We start from the raw sequence: 17,767 nt of genomic DNA on the forward strand, positions 1-17,767 counted from the left end.
AAGATTATTTTAAATAAATTAACACAATTTATTTTTACGAATCAATTAAAAGTTGCATGGCCTTTTTTAATGTTGACAATGATAAAGCTAATCAATAAAATATAGCTAATCAGAAATACTAAAACCATTTACACCACGCTATCACAAATAGATAAACATTTTCAACTTTACAATATTTAGGAAAATAGGTAGGTAATATATGATATAACAACAATTTATTTATGATTGGATAAATAAGTAGGAATTATTTTAATCTTGGGTCCTTAAACTCCCAAATTGGCCCTGGGAGGACATCCTGGGGCAATTTGTGTGATGAGCTGAATTTTAGTAGAACAAAAAAACTCTTGACAATGATTTCTTTAAAAAAACATAAGTTGCAATTTGAAGTACCTACTTAAACGTAGTGTTGTAATTACAAAATCTTATTCGATGAAAATAAAAATCGATGAAATAATCATAGGAACTTTTTAAATGACAAAGGTAGGTAATTCTGTAATTGTATAGGTTTGACAAAAACATTTAATGTATCATGCATGAAAAAAATTCATACTTAAATTATATCCTATTATTTTCGCCAATAAATTATTTAACTGATAGGTGCATTAACTATCTATACCTCTTAATAATAAAGCTAAAGAGTTTGTTCATTTCAAGTTAACGAACTTAACTCTGGACCTAGCTGTCTGGTTTGAATTTCATAGCCCGATTTTTGAGGAAAATTACAGCATATTTTACATCACGCTTTGAGTGCAATCCACTAAACAAAAACTATGCAATAATTCGGGCAGGCTATGCGAAGTGGCATGTATACTTTAGTATATTGTGTAGAATAATGGTTGAAAGTTCCTATGCAAAATAATCTAACGTGGATAAAGTCGCGAGGAACCGATAGTGGCAAATATTAAGATACATTTAGTAGGATTTTCAAAATTGACAATCACTTCGAAGAGGCGAAAATTATTAACTTTGATGACAATGGCTTAACGAATAAAGTACAAATCCAACACTCAGATGTCTATTCCTACCCTAAAATAATCACACTTTTGACATTGTAAAGTTTTCCACTTAACTATATCCAAACATTCAAAATTATGACTGGTATACACTATTATTACTTACACAACTTACATTAACTTAAGTTACTGTATAATGATCACTTTATAACACCTTTTAACACGAAGGAATGGTAAGAAATTAGTCAAAGTCCATCAATGAAAATATAGCATCTTCTTTACATTCTAAAGATTATAAGGCGGTAAGACCATAGTCTGATTTAATAACTGGTGCGCTTCCTGTACCAATACCAGTTCCACAGCCAGTATTACCAACTGGTGAACCATGCGCTGTTAAACTTGCGACGAGTGATGGATCCATGCCTGCATGTATACCCATCATATGTAAATGATGTGCAGTCATTGGATGGCCTGGATTCATTTGATTCCCTGGATGTGACATAGGACTGATTGCTGGATCATGCGACATATTCTGCTGCGCTCCAACGCAGTGAAGTTCATTCATTATATTATCTGTTACATTTTCTATACTATCAGGCCGCCCATTATTGTTTGATTTCTTCTTATCATTATTATTGGTATTCTTATTCGATCTACTCTTTGGTGCACCTTTAGTGGTGGTCGTCGTGACGCCCGCTGGATTAGTTTTTCTTCTAACATTTTTGGTATTCGGTAATTTATTATCTTTTTTCCATTTCATCCTTCTATTTTGGAACCATATTTTAATTTGCCTCTCAGATAGGACTAGAGTATGAGCTATTTCTATTCTTCTTCTTCTCGTTAGGTACCGATTGTAATGGAATTCTTTCTCCAATTCTAGTATTTGGTGCCTCGTGTACGCCGTGCGCTGTCTTTTTGGCTCCATTCCCGGTTGATAGGTTCCATTAGCTGCGAAAAAATTGAATTGTTATATTTTTTTATGTTCAATACTTATAATTAAAATTCATCCTCATTGATGTTACTATAAAATTATATGACTTCTAAATTTATTAAATTTATGTGAACCTGAACTAAAAATATGATGTTTTATAACTATGTGTCTTAAAACTTATTCTGTTTTATATACTTATAAATACTAGTTTCGTCACGCGACCATGTCTGCATGGAATTCAGTATTAAGTCCAAAGAGAAAAATATAGGTTAAAGCTTTTCTTGTTAACGTTATTCCTGTATAACTCGTATACGTTATTTATGCGGATACTACTCAATTTTCCAAAGCAACTTCTTAATTTCTCAAAAGCCTATATTTTAGTTCAGAGTATAAAGTATCTCCATTTCGAACCTTACCTAAATCGGTTCAGTAATAATGTCGTAACGAAGTAACAAACATACAAACTTATACATGTTTAATATTTATAATACTTTTTTACGTTTTACATTTCTTTATTTGAAATTATTTTAAGGAACGGAAATTTAAATTTATTTGCTACAAAAGATGGAGCTGGCGAAGGGAAATTAGCAGAAGAAATATTGAAAATGTGTTATATTATATGGTTTGTAGAAATATTTCATACTCCGGTGTTAAAGTGTAACGTACTTTTAAAGTATACAGATCTTCCGAAATGTAGGACGTGTACACATTTTCGAAGATCTGTTTGGTTTGGAATAAAAAGATTGAAGAACTGTACAGTCGTTCCCGGTTTTGAAAACTATAGCAAATTAAGCGGAATGTTCTTTGTATATTCTAAAAGGTATAAAATTATTTAAATATGTCTACCTAACTAGATAATTTATCGTGCACTTCATGTAAAGCAGTGTTGCGTGCCTGGGACGTTACTGAATAATGTATGTGGTAACAACCTCTCGGGGCACAGTTAATTAATGTGCATAATAATTACACGTGTACATGGGCTTCCTTTTTGCTTTTGATTAATTGCGTTTAGCAAATTAGTTTATATAACAAGTAGGCAAGTACACTGCACTTGCGTGGACTATGTATATTAGCTAGATTAATTTAATCTGATTATAAATATACCTGTTTAACAATGACACGTTAAAGAATAAACATAATCGTAAATTAAGCGATAAGATGTTATGGTAAAACACCTATTTATTTGTATAAAAAAAGTACCTATATATTCCCCACATCAATAAAATTTCTTTCTAGCCATAAAATTAGTAACTACTCCAAGAAACACAACTTATGGCTATGAGACCGCAATACCGCATATAGCAATCTTAAAAAGTTAGGTAACTATTATAAAATAGAAACTGATGTTTAAGGTCTTAACCAAACCGGAGGTGTCTATTTTTATCTATTTCTTTCATTTTGGCTACGCTTTATAATTTTTATTATGTTTATTAGTGTTTGTTCGTACACTTGGAGGAGTTATAAATTTTATAAATTTAAAATGCATATAAAAAATTTCGGAACCGACAGGATTTGGACCTGCGACTCTGGCAATCGCGGCCTGAGCGCTTTCACCAATTAAGCTACGGCTCTCCTACCGTCGGTACCGAAATTAGTATATGCCTTTACGACAGTCTTATAGCGACTGTAGCGTAGCATCTAGTAGGAAACGTTGCAGTTTCAATCTACTTTTTCAACATATACATATACTAATTTCGGCTACAGTCGCTATAAGACTGTCGTAAAGGCATATACTAATTTCGGCAACGACGGTAGGAGAGCCGTAGCTTAATTTGGCTACGTTTGCCTACGAGTTTATATCTTCATAAAATAGTACACTAAGTAATAAGTCACGAAGTTCATAAATAATAAAAAATATTTGTTCCTATTATTAACGTTACCAATATAACAAAGACCCGTATACCTACGTAGGAACATAAAGATAACAAATGAAGACATTTGTTCATAAATTCACACTCACTCTATTAAAGTTTAGTCCTAACTAACAAAGGGGTGGTGACCTTAAATATTTATAATAGAAATCAGTACAATAGTTACTTAGCAAAGAATCGGCGAAGGCATTGTATGGAAATTCTTAATTTCCTTCCTAGGAAATTGCTTTATACGCAAACTTAAAAGAACCTTCATGGAACAGCATTTTATGAAAAGCTTTATTAAGAAAATGCGAAAAATGTATAGAAGGTAAAACTCAATTTATTTTCCTCGTTTAAGGGCCGAGTAGGTAACATTCTTTTATATTTGGCCGCCTAGAGATCTTTTATGTTTGTACCATATAATGATTGATATCGCTTTTATAGGTTATTTTATTTAAGAGTGGTCAGTGAAGTACTAACTATAAACCTATAGACATAAGGGGCTATTGATCCTGCATAACTTTTGTCATAGATGGAAAAGGTTGTAGTTAGACTCTGGCGTTACTTCGTAGAATTTCGTGATATACAATGAGCATTTAGCTTATTTGCTATAGGAAAATCTGTACAGTGCAATTTATAATTTCCGTTGGGTTTTCGTGTTAACGTGCTTCTCAAATATGATTATATTGAGATCATTGAATGAAGAACATACAGAATCCTCATTCAGCCATTATTGTATGCAGTGTATTGTGTCCAAAAACAGTGAAAACGCCCCGAACACTTGCAGAATGTTGCTAGCTTAAAAACTTTTTCCTATTTTCCCATTTTATGCTGAACGTTAAGAACATTAGAGGTTAAATAATTACTGTCAACTTCTAAATGACATGAGTGAATAACTGTAAGTTCGAGAAACCATTCTGAAGTGGAGTGGTTTTTTATGCTTCAATATTAGTCATGTACACGGTTTCTGTATGTTCTTAATTTTGAGATTGAGATATACATTTTATAGAAAATAGTAAAAGACTGCTGTTTTTTTTTCTGCGGAAGCGATAGTTTCTTAGAGGATTACAATCATTGATGGCAACATCAATATAACGTATTCCTTTAAATTCAATTAAGTGAAATGTTTTTTTTTTTTAATTAAACAATCTACTCTACGTCGCGATCTTGGAATTAACACTATTGTTTAGTATATAATAGTTGAATAAAAATCGTAAATATAATAAAGGTAAACTATATATATATATATATATATATATATATATATATTATTTTTTTAACTATAGAGCGGGTAAAGAACTAAAGGTAAACAAACTACTCTATATCGCGATCTTGGACTTACACTATGGTTTAGTAAATACTAATGTAGAGGTTTGTATAAAAGTCGTAAATATAATAAAGGTAAACTATATATATTTTTAGTAAAGTGTGGGTAAAGAGCTAAAGGTGGTGGCCTAGGTTAGGTTAGATAAATACTAATGGATTATTATTATAGTTGGATTCTATCGGATTTCGGATATAAATGTAAACATAGCTTCAAATTGAACTGAACATATAATTTCTCGAAAAATTACACATTTCCTCACAATAAAAAAATCCCCAATGCTGGAAGGAACAAAAGCGTTACCGTTATTAATTTTTTCTTTATAATCAGCAAACAGATCTTGTAAAATGTACATTTTGGGAGTATATTTTACAGATAGGTATTTCGGTTTTCGCGGATTATAACTTAGATTATGTTCATTGTTTATGTAAAGAAACCTACTTTCTTTAATGGTGGGTAAAATGCTTATCTAGTCGACATTCGATAGTTTTTCTGACGAATATTAAACCGTTCGTTTTATACATTTGGACTTAAATTTTATTTGGAGATGACGCCACTCGCCATACTAAGAAAGCAAGAAAGAATGGATCTCAACACCATAAGTGTTGCCAGAGAGTAATGCAACAAAAAATTAAAATTATGGATCTAGTCAAGTTTACCAGGAGCCTCCATGACTCACAAAGCGGCAAGATGTTTTAAATACTTTACATAGAAAAGCGGCGTAAAACCGTAACCCATCCTGCCTTTTGTAACCTACTATAACAAGTCAAGTACGTTTTAGAATATATGTGGGTTCCTTATTCTACTTCTCACGAGACAGAAATAAAGAAAATATAATTAATGTCCTACTAAGATTTTAGTTTCTAGTCGACCACAGATAATCATTATCTTAGCCGGTAAGAGTTAATCGAAAAATTTCCATTTTTATTTTTTCTTTCCTTTTGCCAGATTTTTAGTAAAACTGATTGTATAAAAAATAGCTTTGTTTCTTCTATAGACCCATACTTTTTTTCTTAAGACATAATATTTCTCAATTCAACCGTAAAAGTTATCTTCGCTAAAGTGTATATTTTATGTGAGTTAAATACGGAACTTTTAACACTTTTTAAATATTAAAATAATATAGTTATGTAACATTAGTTAGACTGTAAAATTTAACCGGATGAACTTGAAAAATATTGATTATCGACAGAACAGCATGATTTCCTTACGTAATGGAACCCTAATGAATGAATTAAAATATTATTAAAAAGAAACAAAAGCGCGTTGACTACTGAGGTTGAGAGATTACTATAACAGTGGTGACAAATATGTTACACATGCCGTAACCCTCTGGCGTTCAGCCACTGATATTTCAGCAAGCTCTAACAAGAATTCTATAAATATAAGCTGGAAGAGGATACATCCTCTTGTGATTATGATTCTTTAAATTTAGATGACGTGGATGGTGTGCAAAGTTAGAGGACGTTGTGATGCAGTGGACCGTAATGGGACAATGATAAGATTGAAAGAGAAGACATTCAGCTCCTTTGGGATTTAACGCTTCGATCTCCAGACTGCTGTAGATTGAAGATCGTTGACTAGCTTAATATACTTATAGGTGGTGTATATTACAGTAGCATTTCCCAAAGCTTTATAAGCTCTACGGGAGAGAAGAACGAAAGCTGGACTCCAATGAATCATACTGCACCACGATAACGCCTCTACATACTTAGAAAAAGTGTTGTTATTGAGGCTTCTTATGCGCAGCCGCAGGTCGACTATGCGTGCTTCCAGGATAACGAAGTGGGCAATGCCGATTCCTTAACCACGGGCTTGTACGCAGAATTTCACCTGATGATTCGTATTGGATAATGCTAGGCAGTTATTGCGCATCACCCGCGAAACGTGCTAAAGTAATTTTTGGGATTGAGTTTTTTTTTATAACTTGACTCCTAAGGTAATTTTGAACCCGTCAATGTATAAGTTTAAACAATGTGTTAGAACATTTATTACACATGAATGACAAGCTTTCTAGGAAGCACACCGCTCCGCTTTAATCTTTCGCAAGACAGAATAATAATTGTCGTGTGAAAGTGCTGATGTTGTTGGAAAATAGAACAACTATTGAGTTTTTTATCGGCTTATTCTCGGTAGAATCTGCTTCTTAACCGGTGGTAGAAGCAATATAAATAGGCAGACTTAACGTTTCAAAAATGCTTATATTAAGCTTACTTGAAATAAATAAACTTCGATTTTTTTAATTTTTTTAAGCTGAGATATTTTGTCATACAAATAGTTAGAAAGTGTTCTAAAATTTGTAGGATTAATTAATTATATCGAGAAAATTTTTAGAGTTTATTCAGTAGCAATAAATAATGCATGGTTGACATTCGCTCACCGAGATATTATCTAGCTTGTACTGACAGGTTCGACATCATAGATAAAATGCACTAGATAACACAAAAGTAAATACACTTGTAAATTAGTGTAGCTTATCTCTGCTTGCAAGGAAAAATATTTTATACTTTTCATTTGATGAATATGTCAAATGCGCTTGCCAAATCTGGTGTGTGCGACGAAATATATGAACTGCGTTTTATGTTTTATAATTCACGAAAAATTTATATTTATAACTAGCCGTTTCCAGCCCGCTTCGCTGGGCGAATTGAAAAAGGAAATAAATTACATTTTATGTTTCATTTTTATTTATTTTTTTCATATTTTTATTATTCTCCTTTATTTTATTTTTGTATGAACATAAATAGGCCCTAGGATAGAACTGTAAGCATCGATATTGTTTAGACTTACTCAAATTCCATCGATTTAGCCTGTATCTTTCATCCAGGTGATTTTTCTCACTAATATTCATTGTAACTTTCAATGTGTAATCATTATAACATTTCCGTGCCTTTCTTCCAAAAATTAATAATAATTGACATGAAGAAAAAAATTTGAAATGAGCATTGAAAGTTTAAGTTAAAGTCATTGCAAGTCTTATATGTGAAGTTGAAATCTGTCTAGGTTCAAGTGCGACGAATTTTCTGTTAACTAAAATTTTCTCCGTGACATAAATTTTTTATAGAAAATTAATTGTGCATGTTTTTTATGAATTCTATTGGAATAAGTAACTAAATTTCTTTTCCACATCTCATTTGCTTGGAAAATGCATTCATTTTAATTTGTTACATTTCCGCGATCCCGCAATAAAAGAATTCGTCGGTTATGTAGTCTGCAAAAGTAAAATGAATGTAAAATTCTTAGTCCGTTGATTGGATAGCTACATGTAAAGTTAAGTTTTTGAAACCTCCCAATGACTTTTTCTCCGCTGCCAAAAAGACGATTGTTGTAAGGAAATACACGAATATCCCTACATACACGAAGATCCCCACCAAATTTGGAGTCTGTAGAAGTTACAGGTTAGAAATAAAAATTTTAGATTTTCACACCCACCCCCGCAATTCCTGTCGGAAGTAGACTTTATTGAAATCCATTTTGAGATGTTCTTTATGTGAATAATAAAAGATCCTACCATATTTAGAATTTTTAGAAGCTATATTTCGAAATTGAAATTTTTTATTGTTAACACCCACCCCCGCGAACCTTATTGGAGGTGATTCATTGTAAAATCCGCTCGAAGATCATTTTTATATTACATATAGAATACTCTCACTAAATTTGGAGTCTATAGGAGCTATCGCTTGGAAATTAAAAATTTTCATTGTTAACGCCCCCGCAATCTTCTTTGGGATGGGATATCGTAAAATTTGTTCATAAATCATTTTTACATCACTTATAGAAAATTCCTACAAAATTTGGAGCTTGTAGGAGCTTTAGCTGGAAAATTAAAAATATTAATTGTTAATACCCACCCCCGCAACCCCCTGTGGGGTGAGCTATCGTAAAATTCGTTCATAGCCTATTTCTACACCTCTTACAGAAGATTCCTACCAAATTTGAAGTCTATAGGAGCTATAGTTTAAAAACGGGAATTGTTCATTGTTAACGCCCCCGCAATCCCGTTTGGGGAATGAATTTCTTAAAATCTATTCATAGCTGACCTCTACATAGCAAAAGTAATATTCCTACCAAGTTTCACGTTTCTAAGTCTTATGGTTCCCGAGATTTCGTGGTGAGTGACTATATAGATGGGAATTCTTCGATTATCATCGATATTTTTAACTTTTTATCGGGCTTTTTTAAAATTTTCTTACATACAAAACTTTCTCCTGACAATTCTGAAGATAAAAAAAGCCCAATTGGTCCAGCCGTTCTCCACTACCGTGAGTAGATTCTTAGCTGAATGTAAAAAACCATAATCCGTTTAATACACTCTGTTGAAATCCATGAAAACAAAAGAATCAAGAGAAAATGCTTATCTTTTGTTTTTATTAGCGGGATAAATGTTCATAAAAGTAAAACAGCAATAAAAAAATGAAGGAATGTTGGAATTCAAAAAATAGATAGCCATAAACCATCTAGGAAAAAATTCGCATCGAATGGTGGTAGTTTCATGTCGATACGATCAGTGGTTTAGGCGTGATTGAGCCTCAAACGAAGACCATTTTCATTATATATATATATATATTCGTGAAGTCTAACATACTGAAAATAAACTTTAAAATTTACGAAACTAAAATAAACAGTGTTGAAAGATATGAAATACTATAAAACTCATTAGCAATTAGCAATATGGTGTAGTATATATTTTGAAGATAATTTAATCAAATAATGTTATATAAAAACATCTCTACAGGTAAAATGGGTGGAAAGATGTTTGCCTTATAATCATGAAATTAGAGTGAAATGACTAAGCAATAATTCAGAAAGGCTTTTGCAAAGGGATACAAAACTAGTGAAGAATTCTCCGAGACTGACCGCACTGGGCAGGAATGGTAAGTGCGGTTGGCGGGTTTCCTCTGAGATTTTAGCTAAGCGTGACAGGGGGTCGACAAATATAGATCGAATTCACTGGATACAAATATTTTAGTAAAGAAAAAAGCAGTGTTTGGAATGAATTCTCCTAATTGATAATATTGTGTTTTGAAATTATTTTTGACATCGCTCTATTTATAAATAATATCACAAGAACATAAATGATTATTTAAGGCACATCTGACGCGGCTAACTATGTTATATTAGGTATATTTATAAATCATCATCACAAATTATACCAGCCAACTCATTATTACTACCAGCTGAATTAAATAATAGACTCATCGTTCATCTATAAATTACCTAATTGACAGTCAAATTACAGCGCAAACGGCTAAACGTAAGCATTTTAAGAGAATATTCATCAAAAACCCTAGAGAGCTGTAACCTCAGAAAGGATATTTTTAAATTGTAGCCCTAAGAGGCGGAAACAGGGGAAGAAAGATTGTATGAAAGTCGTGCATTCTACAAGTTAAGTAGGTACTTATGTATATCCATGAAAGTTCGTATTTGGGTTCTATTTAAAATATTAAAGAAAATAACACATTTAAATAGGGGACAAAAGCGTGTAAAAAAGTTTATAATCTTTCATGTTAAATTCATAACATTGTTTTTTTGAAATTTGAATTGTTCATTTGCTTATTTACTTTCTACCAAATCATTGGAAAGCAGACCAAAAGCAACGTCTAAACAGTACTGCCAAGCTGAAATAAAGAATTCCATAGATGTTTATAATTATGACTTCCTGCATCTCCGGATGTTAAAAAAGCGACCAACAATAAAAGTTAAAGTAATATCTTAATATATCATGGAGTTACGCAAGGTAAGGGCTGTTTCTATCCAATATTTAAAAAAGCGACCGTGTAACTACTAACTACTCTGCATAGTACAAAACAAATGTCGCTTTCCACCCCTGTCTGTTTATCCGCTAGCTCCTCTTAAACCACCATTTTAGTGCAGTTTTCACAAACGGTTTATATTTATTAAAAAGCATGTTGAGTAGAAAAAAAGAAAGTTTAGCAACGAAGTCTCTTAGAATAAGGTTTATGTGGTTACGTTGCCTAACGTTGAAGGGCTACTTAAATATTTGCACTAGAGAATTGTGGTTTTTCTAAAATTAAAGAAACTCGTGATTGCATCTTTATCTATTACAGTTGATGCACAGTAGTGATAATTTTCATTAAAACTTTTACTACCTAAATATAAATAGTGTTATGTGCAATGCTATTTGCTCTTATTGAATATACCTAAATCCTTATAAATATGACAGTATCTTGGGCTCCGAATGTATCTCATTGTAATAAAAACTTGCAAAATAAGCTTCAAGCTTTGGAAAAACTATTTCGCGGACTCGAATCGCTTGGCTGCGTATTTTGCTCGTAAGTTTTGTTTAAAGAAAAGTCAGCTGCAAACATTGTTTATAAAGAAACTCTATACCCAAACCCGTGCATAGATGGGGCAGGTAGCTAGTATAAGATAATTTTATTGTATGATCTTCATACAGATTCAGGTAGCTAGTTAACAATTATGCTAATAACGGAATTTACTACTGTAATGAAGCTCAGTTGGGTACATATGGCTCTAATTACTCATTGTTTATCACGCTAAAATTTAAACCCGTTAGGCTACCGGGCACCGGACGCGGCCAGCACTCGATCTTCGCTTCGTTAGCCACTATCACGTCATCGGACGATGACAATCTGAATTGAATTACGGACTACCTGCGAGCGTGTGGTCTCATAAGAGATCTTTTAATCTCAGACCCATCTCGCGACGTTCCCTATCAAAACCACTCGGTGGTCCTTCATTACGACCAGCTTACCATCTTGTACCACCATTATGGAGTGAAAAATGTTGCTGCACTGACAGGTGTCGATAAGAAGTGCACCACGGTTTTGTATTGCGAATGACGTTATATCGAACTCTAGTGTTCTGCTTATTTTATGGGGATTAATTAATTAAGGTCCACTTATTTAAAGGAATCAGGCCGAATCCTTATTCTTATGTAATTTTGGATTAGGTAGGTAAAAAAATAAAATGTAGCAAAACCGGTTATTCAAGTGCCTACCAATTTTTTTTGTAAGAGAGGAAGAATGAGTGACTGTCTAACCGTAGTTACCACTTACTAAAACAACTATATTAAGGTATTTTTTATTAATCAATTAATCTTTCTCTCACATATCATATCACATTACAATATTGTGATTGATATTTTAGATAGTAATTAAGATAATATCTTTCTTCGTCATTACTATCGTCAACGTAGATACGATGCCATGCATAATATCTTCATGTGTCGTTGTTCCAAATAACAACACACGCAAAAAACAAAGTGTTTAGAAAATATGTTTTTTTTTTTAGATTTGTTTTTTACACACTATAGATTGTTAGTGTGACGTGACGTTTGACGTTTCAAAAGTGCTTATTAATTAGGCCTACTTGAAATAAATGAATTTTGAATTTTGAATTTAGTAAAATAATTTGAAATTATTCTATACAAAGTGTGGATATACCTTGTAGTACATCTTAGAATTGTTTTTAAAAATGATGCGCATGACCATAATAACTGGCGCTGACTTATCTCAAAAAATAAGCCTTGCAACCTAGGTTCATAGTGCCAATTGATATCTTATAGTTGACTGGCTGTGGTTTTAATGGTGTTTTTAAGAACCATAGGTTTTATAATAGGATACCGTAATAGTATATGAAGTAACGTTCATATTTACATTTTTTATCATGTAAATGATTTTATGTATCTGAGAAAGATTAACTTGTCACATGACCTCTTAGGTCAAGTAACAAAAAGCTGAACACAATACGTATAATTTAGACACGAGATTCTTTGGGGAAGCTGTCAACAATGTATGGTAATGCCTTGCATGACGAATACGTCTTGAATATAATGACATCATACTGAGACGCTCATCTTACAAATGGATTGCTCGTTTATGTACAAACTTGCAAGGATGTGAATTTATGAATGTGGACATAATTAATATTAAAAAACCCTTACCAATCTAGATTGCCATATTTCTAAAAAGGTCAGCGCAATCAAGAATTTTATTAAAGCACATATTATATTTAATGTCTAAACATATTTAAACATTAAAAGGTGATTAGGGATGAAATATTAAAACTTTGAAAAGTAATTCTACCAACAATAAAATCGAATGTAGATAAAACTGCATTTACAGCATGTTAATATAACGCAAAGATCAGGAGAAAATGCAAATATCCAATTAGGTAAGACAAAGTGTACTTGTAAGTATAAGTGTGAATGTGTTACTTGTGGGACTTGAATAAATTAGCCTACAGCAGAATAGCTTAATTGCAGATCAACGATAGGGATTACGAAGTATATGATTATAGACAACCTTCCAGTAAGGACAGTCAAAGATATCATGTAAAAAGCGAATGCACATAATATTATAACAAACATCAAATGTCCTCTCAAATCTAATGGCATTTTTAACTTTGGATCTTATCAATAATAATTTAAAGAGAAATTCACTAGCGTTTGACTGCAATAACACCTAAGATAAGGTAAGATGATTCTGCCTAAAGTAGAATGAAAGGATTCATACTAATGCGTAGAAGGATGACAATAGACCAGATATTTCAGATATTCCAGATATTCCAGGGTAGGTATTACAAGGTTTTAAAGGGTTAATGACAAAAAAATCATATTTTAAAGCTGGGACCGTGGGGTCCGGAGGCAAGAGCTCTTTTCAAAGAATCATCGAAAAGGGTTATCGAGTCTACCGGTGATCCTAGAGCGGGCAGATACCTTGGCCAACGAATTAGTTTGGCCATCCAAAGGGGCAATGCTGCCAGCATCTTAGGAACTGTGCCTCGCTGCGGTGGTTTCGAGGACGTTTTAGATTTTATTTAGTTTTAAATAGTTTATTTTAGGTTATATTTATAAAACAATTATTTTAAAGAATAAATAAATATATTATTTAATTATAATATTTTTTTAAAGCTTGCATTTCAAAACCTGTTCAAAATGTTTGAATATCAATGATAACAGTGAGCTTTAAAAAGAAAGAATTCTCAGATGCATCAACGACGCAATATTTAACACAGTACATTCAAGAGCTATGAAAAACTCAGTTGATACTAATAATCTTCACGGGCAATTCAAAACCGCAACCTCTATTTAAAACTCTTAAAAATAAACGAGCCTCATTACCATGCTTAGGGTCTATTGTATCGCAACAAAGGTATTGGCGTCTTGCAGGACCTTTCTAATGACACCACATTAGTAAACTGTCAAAACAAATCAAAGGACACCACTAAAAAATCTCAAGTATTTGTAAACTGCAACGTTATTGATTGGTAGCAATTTGTTAATTCTTTCAAGTGTGATACCGCAAACATTGGAACTCTTAAAAGCCTATTTTGCACTCATGTCTGAGCGATAACAATGGACGAATCAAGCGGCAAAGGGAATATTAATGTATTACGATTAATCTCTTAGATTTTTTTTCTCAAGGGAGTTAACAAGAATCTAAAATCCTTTGAAATGTTGTTTACAATTGGTCGTGTGGTTATTATAAGTTTTTTTTGTACAAGCGCTAATATAAAACTAATGTTGTATCTATAATTACTAACCTATATTTAAAAATTGTTATTTATGTCTATCAAAACGCTAATAATCTTTATTAAAATTTCGTTTACATGTATCTACTAAAGTAGTGTAATAGGTAGATTAGGTTAGGTTAGTAGGCTATACAAAATATTTCTATAGGTTTTAGTCTAAATCTGCCAACCAACTTGGGATCTAAACCTATCCCTCTCTTATGTACCAGAAGCATATACCTAGTAGGTACTAAAATAGTGTAGTAGGTATATATAAAATTAAATTAAGAATAAGCTCTGTATTTTGGTTTGGTAGATTAGGTTAGGTTAGTAGGCTATACAAAATATTTCAACAGGTTTTAGTCTAAGTCTGCCAACCAACTTTGGATCTAAATCCTCAAAGACCTCACCTGCAGAGTGACATTAATTACAATGATGATGTAATTAATGTAACAAAGGTAAGGATGTTACAACAACGCAGTGTGCTAAGATTTTTATCATAATAAGTACTATATGAATGAGATATGCCCATCAATGGGACAATAATAAGGTTGATTATATAAATAATATGAAAGTAGAGAAATTAATTGATAGCAATACAATAAACTTTAAACTTAATTTGCTATAATTAGGTGAAAAATAGGTAAATCTGTACGGTGCAATTTATAATTTATTCAGTCTTTCTACTCCACACCAAACATCTTTTAAAATGTACTCTATATACACATTTCGCCCCAGCACCGGAGCATCTTGAGGAGATATTGATTATAGCATAGAATTGAAAACCCGTATACACGACCAATATTGAATTGAAGCATTAATAACTACTTCACTTGAGTAGTTTTTCTCAAACAGGTGGAAAGTAACTTCAATTAATTTAGAAGTTTACAGTTGGTAATTATTTTACCTCTAATGTTAAAACATTTACCGTACAATGGGAAAATCGAGAAAAAAATTGTGAGCTAGCAACATTCTGCGAGTTTGAAATCAAACGTCAGTTTCACTGTTTTTGGCAACGATGAACTTCATGCAATAGGTAATATGGATTATATTACAATAAACAGTTGTTAAGTTTTATGAGTAATGTTCATTGTAAATCATGGAATTTTGCAAAGAATCACTCTGTTTCCATCCAAGAGTTTATGGGTACAAATGACGACAACATAACTTACCTAAACTCATGTCATACTAACTCTACGATTAACGTGATTAATTTCGTTATTACAGAAGTCCACGCAAGTATTTATTTACTAGCCCAACTATTCTACTTCAGCATCAATTTGGGAAAAGAAACTAAAAATACTTACACACGCCAGCAACATGAATTTTCTTCATCCACGGATAGATAACCCTATCTGTGTTATCAGAACATATCGAAGAATCATCGTCTTCAACGGGCGGGCTATCTAGGAGTAATCTTTCATCATCCATTTCGGATACAGGAGATCCTTCTCGACCTAAGGCCTGAAGTTTCCTTGCAGCTGGTGCAGCTTCTTCTATATGCCTTTCTAGTCTTAAACCTAGTTCTGCTAGGCCTGGTGCAGTGTCATTGTGAGGGATAAAGCCGTGGTCGGCGTCTGACGGATGAGACGGCTCCGGTGGTCTCGGTGGAGGTGCCACAGGTGGGTGCTGCGGCAAAGGATGGTAATACCCTCCGTAGCCGTATCCTGTGCCAATTTGCACTGGGTATTGGTGTTGGTAGCCATACTGTAGATGCTGGTGCTGGTAGTACTCCCCTGGTGGTATGTAATCCGCTTGGCTGTACTCTTCCGAGGGTGGGAACTTCGGGTCGGGCTGTGGCTGATATCCACCGTTCATGAGGAAGGAGCTCATTGTGGGCGTGGTCGATTCGGCGCATCACATCCCAACACGCCTGTTAATATGGCCGCCACAGAACTAACAGGAGCATTTTTTTCATATATCTCCTGTAAATAATGTGATTTGTCTGATCCTTGCATAATTCAAGTATAAGTATACGGAGTTATGAAGACAATACGCTAATTTATTTAACTATTTTCATAATTTTCAACGAAATTTGGAATTTGAAATCCTTAAATAGGTAAATGTCGAGTTTTCTGACGAAGTTGTACTAGAATTGTTTTTTACTATTGATAACTTACAAAGTTGTTTCTTTTAGGTTATTTTAAGGTTAGTTGTATCTATCTTAATACACCCATAGCTACGGCCCTCGACTGATCCCTGATAAAAGATGACTGTGGCAACTTTGCATCTACTCTGATAAAAATAACTTAAACCAATCAAAGGTAATTAAAGTACTCTGTCTATGTTTATATGTACCTATATATATTTGAGGACTAACCTCTTTCATTTTATAAAAATTAAGAAGATAAAGGTACCAACTCTTTAAACAAGAAAATTATTCGTCCTCCATTACTTATCCTAAAATTATTATTAAAACTCTAATTTTATAAAACACTTACAATTTGAACAGTCCACAAAAACGAAAATCACTCACACACAAATGTTCTATAACAAACATCAAATCCATTAATAGATGAATTATTAAATATTATTGCAAAGTCATTTGATTTATCACTTTTTGATAATAAACAATAGATGCTGAGCCGCGCACGCTCGCGACATTTTGAGACAATATACACTGCCCAACACGCCAGCACACTCTGTCACTTTAAGGACTCCTATACATGTTCATCAATTTTTACATACCACCTTCCATTTTTAAGGCGGAGCTGTTCTTCGATTCACTTATAGAGTATCACTCTCAGCAATATAAACCTTATATTCAGCAACGTACAGCTCACTTTCGAAAACTTCGCTTACGAAGCTTTAAACCATGATAACACTTCTCTACTTTACACACGCAAGCTGCTCTACCCGTTCGAGAGGGACAGAGATATCGATAATAATTTCTGCAGACTGTCGAGCAATACGCCCGTCTCGTTCTGTTAGAAGCATGTTTGAATGGATGTAAGGGAGACAGTTTTTTTTTGTCAAAGCCATTGAAACGTACAGATTAAGAAGCTGTTTAATAATAATACAAAATGAACATGGTCTCCGTTCGTTACAACAAGCCGCTTTTAAATATTTAATTTGCAATTTCCTCTATTTTTAAAGTAACCAAGCGTTTGTTTTAAAAGCGTAACATTAACTGTTTTTGTATAAATTAAAATAGACTTAAGTAGAGCTAACTAGCGTGTGATATATAGATACGGTCATTTGTATTATGATA

The 17,767-nt window shown here is 32.9% G+C and overlaps 1 protein-coding gene across 1 annotated transcript; it reads right to left on the reverse strand.

Moving 5' to 3' along the window:
- Positions 1 to 1,245: 1,245 nt before the first annotated feature.
- Positions 1,246 to 16,389, reverse strand: LOC120627123 (homeobox protein Hox-C4). The gene is made up of 2 exons (XM_039894980.1): positions 15,864 to 16,389; positions 1,246 to 1,901 (listed from the first exon to the last, which is right to left on the reverse strand). Exons 1-2 carry the CDS (start codon positions 16,387 to 16,389, stop codon positions 1,246 to 1,248), a joined length of 1,182 nt encoding a protein of 393 aa, XP_039750914.1.
- Positions 16,390 to 17,767: the final 1,378 nt, after the last annotated feature.

Source organism: Pararge aegeria, chromosome 10 (assembly GCF_905163445.1).
Source record: "Pararge aegeria chromosome 10, ilParAegt1.1, whole genome shotgun sequence".
Lineage (NCBI taxonomy): Eukaryota > Metazoa > Arthropoda > Insecta > Lepidoptera > Nymphalidae > Pararge > Pararge aegeria.

Bases quoted from the DNA above. Each gene is read 5' to 3' on its own strand.
- LOC120627123 (XM_039894980.1), bottom strand. From the start codon at position 16,389: ATGAGCTCCTTCCTCATGAACGGTGGATATCAGCCACAGCCCGACCCG. The intron at 1,902-15,863 runs GTAAGTATTTTT...ATTTTTTCGCAG, and splicing joins AATTCATGTTGCTGGCGTGT to CTAATGGAACCTATCAACCG.